Here is a 13,779-nt window from a genome sequence, read left to right as displayed (position 1 = left end):
ACTCAGTCTGAGCCTGGCTTCAAAGGAGTTCCTTGGAGCCAGTGAACACACAGGGTTGCGTTACTTACGTGTGTTGCTCGGCTGCGAGTCCATGGGGATCATCATTTTTCCTCGTGTCCCCCTCCTGGCGGCCATGGAGCGCTCCAGGGTGGAGATGCTGCTGGACGCCTCGTCAGCGTCGGCTCCTGGAACATCCAAAACATGAAAAAAAAAGATGGAAAACTATTTTTCTCTGCCTTCTTTAAGCTGTCAAAAGAGAATTTAAAATGAGCTCAGCTAACTTTTTTTCCACTGGGAGAAATCAGTTATATATTGTTAGCCTACTTAATCCACTCATGATGAATCAGGCCTCATTATGCAGCTAATGTAATCAAGACTCATAACGAATATAAATGAATCAGTTAAAGCTATAGAAATGAAGAAAGAAGACATATTCAGCATGCATATTAAGACTTGAAATTCTAATTTTACTGCTTAAAACTGATTTTTGATCAGACCAGGGAGCAAACAGATGAAGTCTAACACCAAATCTACACCTAAACACAAATCCAAGCTAATACATAAAGAAAATAATCCTTGCTGAAGTAAAGGATCTAAATACTGAGTATTTCCATTTTATGTAACTTTATACTTCTACTTAATTTTATTTTAAGGTAAATATTGGTTACTTTTGACATGAAAATCATTGACACATTTAAAGTGTTTAGATGTTTTTTATTTTTATTATTCTTTATCAATAGTATATTAAGTAGTTAAAATGCTGTAAATATTTTGTATACTTTAAATACATTTTAATGCTGATACTTTTGTACCTTTACTTCAGTAGGTTTTGAAAGCAGGACTTTTACTTGTAGTGAAGTAATTTCACAGTGTGGTATTTGTACTTTTACTGAAGTACTGAAATACTTCTTCCACCACAGGGAAGATGGTGGAAGAAATATTTCAGTACTTCAGTAAAAGTACTAATACCACACTATCTATAGTCATTCTTTCTTCCTTTTATTCCTTTTATTCCATTTTATTATTCTCATTAATATTTTTTCTCATATTAGGTTATCTTCATTCATGTATTTGTTTATTTTCTATTTGCTTTGTTTTTGTATATTTTGACTATATCATTTTGGTGTTTATATTTATTGTGTACTTGCCTAGTCTATGGATGTATTGGATAAAATGATGTGTGCTCTGACACCTGAAATAATTATGCATCCAAGGAAATCCAAAGGAAAATTTACACTGCAAAAAAGCCAACTTGTATTTTTTGGCCTAAAACAGTGATTTAATTTGGTAAAACTTGGAAATATAAATTACTGACATTTAGGGCAATAATGTAAGTTAGCACAACAGAGGAAGCCAGTTGTCTGCTCAAAAACAAGTTGTTGTTACTTATATCTTTAAGTTGGGGTTGACAACAAGGGACAATAGTTCTGCTAACTCTTATTTCTTTGTTGTGAAATTCGGTCATTAGCGAAAGCTAGCGGCTAACTGATGCTAGTGGCTAACTGAAGCTAGCGGCTTACTGATGCTAGCCGTGCTGCTTGTTACAGCTGCAAGAGTAGCCATTAGCGTATCAATGCTAACTCAAAATTGTGGTCACAACATTAGCTGACATTTCATAGCGGCGTTACAATCGTGCCAGAGAAATTGAGCAAACTCAAAAACAAAACTTAAAATATTTAGTTTAATTGTCCAACTTAAAATTTTATCAAAGTTTGTTGCCTTGAAATTTTGAGTTCACCCAACTTTTCTTTTTTTGCAGTGCAGTAAAAATTATTTTGAAAGAAATACTTCTTCCACCACTGGTAATAATGAATATGAATATGAATAATGAGGATCCTTCACCTGAGTGGCTGCTCTTGCTGCCCATCTGGCTCTCTGATTGGCTGTGTGCGACCTGGGGGAGGTCCTGGCAGGACTGGATGGGCGAGTCACGTCCGGACGGGGCGACGCTGGGAGCTTTCTCCATGTTCTTCATCTCCATCTCCTCGTGGTGGATCCACAGGTCGGGAGGGCGCAGGTCCTTCTGGCTGCCCTTCCTCTTACTGGCACTGTGGCTCGCTCTCTTCCTGCACAGAGGAGGAGACAGATGAGGAGGTCAGCAGGGAGGAAGGGGAACATATAAATAAGAGAAAGAGCAAAGGACTGATGTGAATGAACCGTGGGCAAACTGCTACTGAGAAGAAACCTGACCATGCTGACTGAAACTGGTTGGAATAGATTGCAAAAAAAATGTGTCACAAACTAAAATATAAAATTAAAACAGTTGGAACCTCTTCCACTCCTGCTTTTTTTTGTCTTTTTAAGGGGGGTGGGTGGTCTTAAGGGGGAAATACTAAGTCAGTAAGAGTAGACTCTATTCTATGATTCTATTCATAGAGTTATAAGGGCTGAAACATTATCACTGCAGTAGATAATGACCATTCCAACACTCAATTATGTACTGCAATTAATTACTAGTAATGTGCCAATGAGGCCTCATGAACCATTTTCATTATTTTCTGAGTCCACTAGATGGTGCTGTTGGTTTAAAGAAAAAGGCTGAAGCTATGGTAATTAAGTGTGCTTTCAGCTCTTTGTTGAACAGAGAGCACCATCTAGTGGACTCAGAAAATAAAGAAAATGGTTCATGAGGCTTCGCTGGCACATCACTTGTTGGCAAGCACCTCTGGAACTACCTAGATCTTCCACATGTATTGGACCCCCCAACCTTTGGTGGCTCTTCTAGACTTCCCAGATGCTATTGGACTAAATAGATCAAATTCTGGTGGTGAAACGAGTCATTCAACTCCTAAATATCAAAAATGTTTGAAATGATAAGAGTGATGAGTTTTGAAGCTTGAAATCTGGGCAGAACCTGGTGAATTGGGGATAAACCGGCCCAACACTCCTCAGTCAGTTTTTAGGTTGAAACCATTTGTTACAGAGACAAGTTTACCACTTAACAATTGATATTGAAATGTCAAAAACCCTCCAAAATGCCACCAATGTGAACAGGGAAGCTTGTTGTTTCTGAAAGTTTGATAAAATGCTGCAGTTGTTGTCGTCCATTCATGTTTGATATCAGTTGAGTTCAGTTTGACTGAATACTTTGTTGGTCAGTCTGTGGGTTTGACTCTCATTGTGGAGAAATAAAAACTACTGATATTTAGCGTTCCAAAGGCCGGTGGGCCGTCAGTATTTTTGCCATCTTTGTTCGGAGGCCATAGCAGGCTCACTTTTATGAATATACTAGAGATACTGGTATCATATCAAACTAGAAGATCTAAGGAATCTATAGGCACCATGTGGTCAGGATTTCTGTCAGGAAGTTGACGAGTGGTGATTACACCTCTAGTATTGATAAAAGGGCTGCTCAATGAGTGTTTGCTGTACTAATAAACTAAACTTGCAAAATGGAAAAATGCAAAACTTGGTTTCGCAAAATCAACGTGGACTGAATCTGAAAAAATATAATTTAATATGGTTTAGGAAATAACAATGATCAAAAGATCACAAATTGCATTATAAAATAAAACCAACATGATCTTAAAAACTGATGAATGGGATCTAGATTCTAGATAGAAAATGTGAATGTGGCCTTGGTGATCAGGTTCAGATCATACCCGAACCCAGTCACAGTTCCTGACTGACTTAGTACAATTTTAATACGTGTCAGGTGGTCAACTTGATTTCTTTAAAAACATAAAAGAAGAACGGATCATTAAGCAGCCGGGTAACACTTTACAATAACCATCATTTATAAATGGTAAATAAATAGTTTATTCATGTTAAATCATCATTTATAAATGGTAAATAGAAAGAAACAACTCAATTCTAATTAATAATATTTATTCATGGTCTATTTATTAACGGTTTATAGTTGCTCTCATATCATTAAACACTATTTTAAGCATTTGTTAATGATTTCCAAATGATTAGTATAGCTTTAAGAAAATGGTTGTAAACATCTATGAAGATTAAATATGTAGACTTAATTGTAGTACTTTGTAAATGGTTGATATTTGGTTTATTAACCATCTATAAACATAACTTAGATGGTTATTGTAAAGTGTTACCAGCAGCTGCCTTGTTATCCTGACAACTGTTAATCGTCTTACTTCCTCTGCTGGGCGGAGGAGCGGCGGGTGCAGATGAGCGCCACGATGACGACCACGACCACGGCGACGGCTCCCACGGAAACCACGATGATGACCAGGAGGTTGCTGTTCTTCTGAGGAGTGGCGCTGCCGTGAGGTGGACGCATCTGACCAATGGGAGACTCTGAAACACACATGATAGAGAAGTGGAGGTCAATTAAACATCATGTCAAAGGAGAATAATGATGTCAAAACAGCAGTTGAGGCTGTGGATGCTTGAGTTTAAATGGAACCATTTCATCAAATTGAAATATTTTTTTATGGGGGGGAAAAACGTTCCATGTTTTCCAAAGTCAACTTAAAACTCCATTGACAAGTTATTCAGCCTCCACTTGTTTTCCTGGTGAGTGTATTTATTAAGCATTACAGTAAGAACGTGTTAGATTCGCCTTCAAAATAAAAGCAAACACATGTAGCTTTCAAAATAGGAGCACATGGGTGTGTTAACAGAGTCCACCACAGAATTAACAAGAAGACAGTCAAAATATGATTCATCAAATAAAACATGGAAGAACCTGTCTTCTCCTTTACAACAATTAATTAAAATATGCAATGATTAAGATGGAATAGTAGCATCAGATTGTGTCAGAGGCACCAAATTTTTTTTTTTAGGGCAAAAAATTTTCCGGTGGACCATGCCTCCGGACCCACCTACTTTGTTTGGGTCCCTCCATTATAGTCTCATAATATCCTGTGGGAAACACTGGTTCTAAAGCTTGTTTTGCAGTCGAGTGTCATTTTTATACTTTCTAAATTGCTGATGGATATTTACATACTCACACCATCCAGGGAACAAATAACCCTTTACCCCGACACTGCTGAAAAAAAAATCCTAGAGGAAAGACTGTTACACCAACAATGAATATACTGATAATGAATCTTTTTCAGCAGGAATTTACATTTCAAATAGTTTGAAGATGAAATTGCACTAGATCTTTAAATTTAGAAATATGTCCGGATTTTAGCATTTTAGTTTATTGTGAAAATAAAGTGGAAGCTAGTTTGAAGAAAAGTGTTTTGTGTCAAAATAGTTTTCATTTGCATTTTATTTATTTATTGATTTATTAACATTTAGTATTCAAATCTGATCATACATCATGCATATCCACCGAAATGTAAAATTAACTTTTTTTAAGAAGCTGACGCACCGAGAATCCTTGCGATCCTTTTCATTTACTTTATTTATGTGTAAATAGTTCAATTAAAATACAGTCCATATTAGGGAAAATTAAAATACCTATTTAGCAATATTTTGATATGAATCTAATCTATTTACTGATATAAAAAGACAGAAAGCTATGAAATAAAATCCTCAAGAATGAAGCCCCAAGTGGTTTCACTGGACTGAAAACACAGAGCTGCTGCTGGTGTACCGATCAATACACTGTGTGTGTGTGTGTGTGTGTGTGTGTGTGTGTGTGTGTGTGTGTGTGTGTGTGTGTGAGGGAGAGTAAGTGTATGACAGGTGTAAAGGCAGAAAGGGGAATTGATGACACGCTCTGTCATTCATTAACTCGACCTTGGAGCAGAGAGAGAGAGAGAGAGAGAGAAAATAGGAAACACAGGAGGAGCATTAAGTCTGGATGGAGAGGAGAGGGAAGTGTGTTAAAGAGAGAGAGAAAGAGAGAGTGAAAGGAGAGAATGATGGGGCGATAGAGAGGGGTGAGAGAAAGAGAAAGGGCAGAAGGTTGGGTGGAAGAGAGGAGAAAGTGGGGAGACAGACAGAGGAAAGACAGATTAAGAAAAATCTGTGTGAGAGAAGCACTTTACCTCTTTCACCTTCTCTCTCTCTCTCTCTTTCTCTCTCTCCGTTCGGTCGTCTCTCTCAATAAAAACCACAATCCATCACAGCTTACAGCTGCAGCACAGGGACCCCGATATCACTTTCCTTTCTTTTCTTTTCTTTTCTTTTTTTTCAAAGTTAGATTTCATCACTCCTTTTGCCTCTTTTTTAAACAAGTCTTTCATGTCATTTCAAACAGAAGTGTGACTCTTTGCTGACGGTTGCATGGCTTCAAGGTGGTGCTGGAGTAAATGTCACGCAGGTCATAAAAATAAAAAGGATTCTTCCTCTGAGGAGCGAGAATATGGTCGCAGTCTAATCAACATCATGTGGTAAACATGTTTTAGGCTATGTTAAGGAACGTTGAATGAAATTTAAATGAATGAAGTGTGAGAAAAAATGTCATGAAATTCTGAAGATGCATTCGGATTGGTCAACAGTGGGCGTGGCTTAGTGAGTCCAGCACCATATGTAGCTGTAGAGGATGCAGAAATCCACATGTGTACACTGTAAAAAATGTTTGTAGAAAAGACAGTAAAACACTGTCAAACTGCATCAGAAATAGGGCATAAAATACAAAATTTAACATCACCATCCACTGTAAAAAATGTCTGTAGATTTTACAGTGAGAAACTGCTAAACCATGTCAGTAAAAGACGTAAAATGATAAATGGGTTAATTCAGTTTCAGTAACAATGAAACACTGTAATGTATATATCAGCCAAAACAGTATTTTTTTACATTTAAAAAAAGAAAAAATACATCCCTCCACTGTAAAATACACTGGCACCGTGTTATTCTTCAGTGACTGTACGAGGAGAACTTGACTATGACGTCATATTAGGGCAAGAATGAATAAAAATATAAACCCGGGAAATATTTTGAGAAAAAAGTTGCAAATTCACTAGATTAAAGTGGCAAATCTACAAGAAAAAAGTTGCTGATTTAAAGTGAAAATGAGGAAAAGTGGGGGGAAAAACAACTTTTTCTCGCAGATTCACCACTTTAAATTGCATAAATCTGTGCATTTTTTTCACGTAGATTTGCCACTTTAATCTCATAAACCTTATTCTCAAAATATGACCCCTCTCCCCCATGTTTTTTTTACACATTCCACAGTCCACATTCTGGTGGTATCAGATTGTGTCAGAGGCACCTAATTTTGTTTTTAAGGGCAAAAATGTCTCCAGTGGAGCATGCCCCCGGACCCGGAATGTATATCAGCCAAAACAGTATTTTTTACAGTTTAAAAAAACCAAAACATTCCTCCACTGTAAAATACACTGGCACAGTGTTTGCAATGAAATATTCTGTAATATATATACAAGCATTACTGCAATTTTTGCATTTATTTTTGGTAAAAATAGTTTTTCTCACTGTTGAATGTATGTATGTATGTATGTAATCAACAGTGCTAATATCATTTTACCGTAATATTTCAAAAAGTTGCACCGTATTTGTTAAGGTAAAGTTCTAGCAACCACAGCTGCTGTTTTTTTACTGTAAAAAAGTGTTTTTTTTTCTTACAGTGTACACAGACACAGACACAGACACACACACACACACACACACACACACACACACACACAAAAAGAGGCTTATAACATGAAATTATCACATCATTTCAAGATAATGATATTTTCATGTTTTTTAACAACATATTTTTCACCATATTACGTGAAATTATCATGTTGTGTCACGATAATGACACAAAACAGAATGAGAGGCAAGAATAGGCTATGGCTCGTTTACATGATTCAATTAAACTCTACTTATAGCTTGGTTTGAGACATGGTGAGAATCTACAGTTATTGAGCACAGTGGGTGATATATTTTTAGCAGTATGTATACTCTGAGAAGGATTTTGAAATGCAACTTCAACTGGCTTGCGGCTGTGGCTCCAATGTGCAGGGACTGCTTTATGTAACTTATGTGAATATTTTAGACGGAAACAATTTTAATAACTACACTATTGAAGCTTGTAGTTGTAATACATCTTTATTTTTTAATATTTTGATAAAAGTCTTCTTTTCCATTTTTAAAAGCTAAGATTGTGGTTTCATACAATAGAATTGAATTTAAGATGTGTGATGTAGCAGTTTAAGTAACCAGTGTTTGTTGTGATGCACATGACTAGTCATATTATTATTATTATAACAACACAATAAGATGAAGTTTAGAGACGCAGACATTTTGTATCACAACTGTTTCTTTCGGATTACATGCATTTTGATGCAAATGCATAGAAAAGGTAAAAATGTAGAAATTATGTGAGCCCAAAGCAGTTTTTTTGTCATGCACATGTTAATTTTTAGGATGAAAAATTCCCCAGAGAGGGAATTTAAGTGATACTGCATCCTTACGGAGTGTAGTTACTATATCTGTTGAACCTGAATCATGGAAAACATGATTTAAAAAGACAAAAGTAGTCAAGAAAAATCAAACCTCCAACACCTATAGAAACGTCATGGTAAATATAATCACTACAAATGTCAGTTTGCCAATAAAGTAAATATTGTTTCTTATAATAAATCAGAATTTAATGGAGTGTAAAAGCTGTTGATAGCTACAGGTGACAGGAGCAGCAGATGACAGAGATGGAGTTAAGCGAAGCCAGAAGCAACATGTATGTTCCTGAGGATAAGAGAAGAACTAACGGCCTCTGCTGAGATGCCCTTGAGCATGGCACTGAATCCCCACAGCAGCTCAGGGACACAGTGTGGAATATATCAGACGCTCACAGCTGCTCAGCCAGTTTAAAGCCACAACAACATCAACAAATCAACACAAGGGCGTCAGGAAGTGCAAAAATCCTCACAAAGCTCCAGGAATCCAACAGGGATACAAAGCTCTGCAGCTACAAAGAACCTCAAAACACCAATGTGAGCGATTCATTTTCTACATTTATTTTGTTTTTTTTGTATAGATTGGGGACAAGAAGCTCTGCAGCATTGGGACAAATCAAAGACAGACTGAGGGAAAAACAACAACAATAAACCCCAGAATAAACCCACCTCCTCTAGTAATAAATATGCATAATTGGGGCTTTTAATGTGAAAATACACACAACTGCCTTTCAGACCAAACAATAGTCATAGTTTAATCATATCATGTTCTGTAATGTTCCCTAGTATAAGAAATATTTTAAGGAACAATACATATTCTCCAACAGAATCAGAGGTTTTCTACAGCCACCGTTGGGTTGATTTCACTAAATTGTATGGATTTTTTTTTACTATTGGTGGTCCCCAGAGGATGAACCTTACTGATATTGGTAAAACGACTCTCTAGCACCACTGTAGGGTTAACATTTGTGAGTTTGATAGGAATGTCTCAACAGCTATTGAATGAATTGCCTTGAAATTTTGGAGAAACATTCATGTTCCCCTCAGGATGAACTCCCCAACTTTCTATGCAGCACCATCAACTCAAGTCTTCATTTAGTCCAATACTTTGGTTTATGACCAAATATCTGGAACAGTAATCACATTACCTTAGTCCCCCAGCTGTACTTTGTTTTTAGTGGTAGGTAGCAATGTCAGCATGCCAACAAACTAAAATTTAAATGGTGACCTATGTACCTGCTGAGCATGATCATGTTTGCATTGTTATCATGCTTATATTAGCTGCTGACTTCTGCATTTATCTCTGCAACGAGCAACAAGTTCTCCAACCTAAACGACAGAAGTGGTCGTGTGTCAGTAGCACAGATTACAACAAAAAGTGGTTGTACAAAGGAGCAGTTTCTGTGGATTTATGTTATAAAATCACTGACCTAGGTTTAGGGCAAAAAAACCTCCTGGCGAGGCGTTTTAAAAGACTAAAGAGAGTCTTTTAACTAAACTAAAAGAGAGTTTAAACAGTAAATATATGTACATAAATGCCGGAAGTGAAGTAGTTACAAAAGTCACGTGACTACCACAAGTTACGTTCAAAAACGTGGTTCATGTAACTTCAGGAAAAAATTACAAAATTAAAACTAAAACTACATTTACATTTAGCAGACGCTTTTATCCAAAGCGACTTACAGGAAGAATAAAAAGCAAAGGAGTATAGTTGTGGTGTGGTGCTAGGAGAGAAGATGCTCTCTGAAGAGCTGGGTCTTCAGGAGGTTTTTAAAGGTAGAGAGGGACGCCCCTGCTCTGGTTGGAACTGGTAGTGTGTTCCACCAGCGGGGAACAAGAAATGCAAAGAGTCTGGATTGCCTTGGACCAACAGGGGGCAGAGCCAGGCGCCGTTCATTGGAAGAGCGCAACGGTCTGAATCAGGGCATTCAGGTGGGTAGGAGCAGTACCGGAGACAACTTTATAGGCCAGCATTAGAGATTTGAATTTGATGCAGGCTGCAACAGGTAGCCAGTGGAGCTGGATGAGCAGCGGTATGACATGTGACCTTTTTGGCTGGTTGTAGACCAGGCGCACTGCCGTGTTCTGGCTCATCTGAAGCGGTTTTATTGTGCAGGCTGGCAGGCCTGTCAGGAGGGCGTTGCAGTAGTCGAGTTAAACTAAAACTAATGAAAAATCCCAAACTATTAAAACCTTGGCACTATCCTCCCCAGCATGCTCCACAGTTTCTGTTTTCTCAAGGTTTTGGTTTATTGCTTAGTTAGAATACGCTATTAAGTAATAAACGATGTCAATCCATTTTGCATAAATGTCAAGCTTTCTTCCGAGGTCAGATGGCAGAGAGGGAGGAAAAATGCATGTTAATACCTTTCAGCTGAGTGAAGTTTCAGGGGAACACAAAGGTTCAAAATGTTAATGCCTTCCATTAAAAACCCTTTTAACAGCCAGAGCTGAGATGTTTTATTTTACTTTGATTGCTTGAGTGGTATGAAAGACCTCCTCTGGTGCAAATGAGGACAGAATGAAGAGATTTTAGTCAAATGTATACACCAGCAGCACACACCTCCAGCCAGTGGAACATTAGATCAGCTGAGTGTCGTACAGACAGTAAACGTCAAAACGTACAGATATGTGACCTGATGGAAAGAGCATGGGGTGAATATTCTCTGTAGGTCGTTTTTCACATGAGCGGAAGCGCTGCTATATAAAGGACGACACCGCGTTAAAGATGAAATACGGTGGAGGTGATGAACGAGGCTTTGCCCTCGCTGACCCGCCATAAAGCCCGAGGAGGGCGGAGGTCACAGAGGACGGATTTATGATCGCCTCTGGCAGCCGCAGCAGCGACAACACTGACACAATGTTAGAGAGACACAAACACACATACGTGCTGCTCCACCCTCCTCCAATGAGACACTGAATCATTGCCAGCTACAGACCGTGACCTCTGACCTCTCAGCAACTGAACAGTTTTTCTTTAAACGGAAACGACATTAATGGCTATAAATTATTCATGATTTGTAATGTTAGCAGTAGCTTTAGCTTTAGCAGTAGTAGCAGTATGTATTTGTATTAACACAGAGTATAGCATTGGTAAGGTTTTACTATAGGATTAGCATTGGTAAGTTTTTACTATAGGATTAGCATTGGTGAGGTTGTACTATAGGCTTAGCATTGGTAAGGTTTTACTATAGGATTAGCATTGGTAAGGTTGTACTATAGGATTAGCATTGGTGAGGTTGTACTATAGGCTTAGCATTGGTAAGATTTTACTATAGGATTAGCATTTTAAACCGCTATGACAACACAAGAGTTAATATTCCTGACAACCACTGTCGTCGCATTTAGCCACATGTTAGCAACCACCTTTTTAAGGACAAGTAAAAACAAAATTCACAATTGGGGGGATTTTCTAATGTATTTTATGTCGTAAAACCAAACATGAACATCTCTTCAGCTTGTGTTAACCATAGACCTTATTTCAGGTATCTAACTAAAAACCCATTCAAAATCCCCATTGAGTCTGAGAGGTTAGACCCCAGGGTGCTAAAATGCTAACTTACCTCCTGGTTTAAGGACTCAATCCTGTAGTGCTCTATGTAAACATATGTAGGCTATAACCGTGTGCTTTGCCATTGAGATTAGTATTTGCATAAAAGTAGCATTAACAGTAGCATTAGAATGAGTATTGCTAATAATGTGCCAATAAAGCCTCATGAACCATTTTCATTATTTTCTGAGCCCACTAGATGGTGCTATTGGTTTAAAGATAAAGGCTGAAGCTATGGTAATTGATTGTGCTTTCAGCTCGTTATTGAACAGAGAGCGCCATCTAGTGGACTCAGAAAATAATGAAAATGGTTCATGAGGCTTCACTGGCACATCACTAAGTATTACCATTGGTGATATTAAGGTAACAGTTGAATTATAGATAATATTAGTAATAATGTGAAGTCCAGCCTTTCTCTAGAGATTAGTAGTTAGTGTTGGTCTTGAAGGATGAAAAACAGCCAGATGTGACCGCACGTTATTGTTAAAAGGAAAATTTCTGCACAAAAAAGAGTCTCATGAAAAGTTCCATGCTGTAGTAATAATCATTCATTATCATCATCAGAATGATCATATTTAAGATTTATATTGTTATATATTAGTTGTAAAAAGTAGAAGCACACAGTTTCAGCTGTCATTGTCCTCCTCAAAGATTATTATGAATAATATTGTTGTTGACTTTGGCATCATATTAAAAACTACAAGCAGGAGATTTATATGCCACACCACTCTTTTAATCCTGTTCGTCAGTAAAGATTATTCTCTCTAGTTTGTAAAAACACTGATTGATGGTGAGATAGTGGATCTAATTAATTTCTTCCTGCCGGCGGCAATACGACAGCAACAGGAAGCGACCCTAACGGACTGTAAATCAGCGCTTTGCAGCTCCTCGTCGGGATGCAGCGAGTCATTAAACTTAGTTTAGACATGACTGAGCAGAGTGATCAAAGAAAACAAGTGAGTCGCTGTGATAATCTAATGATGCTGCAGAATAACCCATAGACATAATTAGCTGGGATCCCATAAGATTTTGTTTCATTGCAGTAAATAGAGTTCTAGTTTCTGTCAGCCGGATTTGGTCAAGCAGAACACTGTGTGTGTGTGTGTGTGTGTGTGTGTGTGTGTGTGTGTGTGTGTGTGTGTGTCTGTGTGTGCATGTGTGTGTATGTGTGTGTGTGTGTGTGTGTGTGTAGGTTGTTGCACAGGTATATTTCACATTGAACAAACCACAGCTGAAGAAAGTTCATAAAAACTAGTTTTGACACAAACTGTCTATGTAAAAAAGGCTGCAAATGAAAATATTTTCACACAAGATCAATGCATTTACCATAAAAATGCTTTGTAATATATGAACATCTAAAGTTCGACATCATTTGAACTGTCTCCACTCAATGCTATTTTTGCAAATGCCGTAATTATAGAATTGGCTTCTTAGAAAAGTATCTAATTTTCATTATTTTATGTAAAAGTGGGTCCCCATTAGTCACCAAATAATCTGTGTGAAATATGCTAATTCATGTAAATGACGTACCCTGAAAGCATGTTTACTGGTTTTTCCGGATGTCCCCATAAATCATCATCACAATCATCATTTCAGAGGTTTGAAGGCGTGTATAGGCTAACTAAGCTATGGCAAGTTTACTCCCCACAAGTGATGATTAAAACTGGAGTCCCCATGATCTATGTAAACCAGTATGTGTGTGTGTGTGTGTGTGTGTGTGATTGAGAGCACACATTTTTAGTGTCATTGTACATTTTGTAAAAAATATCCTTCTAGAGATCATATCAAAACACATTATGGCCAAAATAAGGGATATAACATGAGAAAAATGAATGTAACACTTCTTGGAGTGGATGTTTTTACAGAAAAAAAAATACATTTGCAAGTCTTTTGCTCTATTATTGTAAACACAGTGTGAAATGATTATACAATATGTCGAACCTATACTACAACTGTAATAAAAGG

At 37.5% G+C, this 13,779-nt stretch overlaps 1 protein-coding gene across 1 annotated transcript in view; it reads right to left on the bottom strand.

The window, feature by feature from the left end:
- Positions 1–13,779, bottom strand: part of dcc (DCC netrin 1 receptor) — a 224,228-nt gene that overhangs the window by 19,631 nt on the left and 190,818 nt on the right. Inside the window, exons 23-25 of the mRNA XM_059358662.1 lie at positions 4,098–4,260; positions 1,843–2,066; positions 69–185 (exon numbers count right to left, since the gene is read on the bottom strand). Coding sequence (XP_059214645.1) covers positions 69–185; positions 1,843–2,066; positions 4,098–4,260 — 504 coding nt within the window. The remainder of the gene's footprint in view (positions 1–68; positions 186–1,842; positions 2,067–4,097; positions 4,261–13,779) is intronic.

This window comes from Centropristis striata, chromosome 19, assembly GCF_030273125.1.
Source record: "Centropristis striata isolate RG_2023a ecotype Rhode Island chromosome 19, C.striata_1.0, whole genome shotgun sequence".
NCBI classification, from domain to species: domain Eukaryota; kingdom Metazoa; phylum Chordata; class Actinopteri; order Perciformes; family Serranidae; genus Centropristis; species Centropristis striata.
Note: the sequence above shows the minus strand (reverse complement) of the source record. Positions and strands in the feature narration are given on the sequence as shown.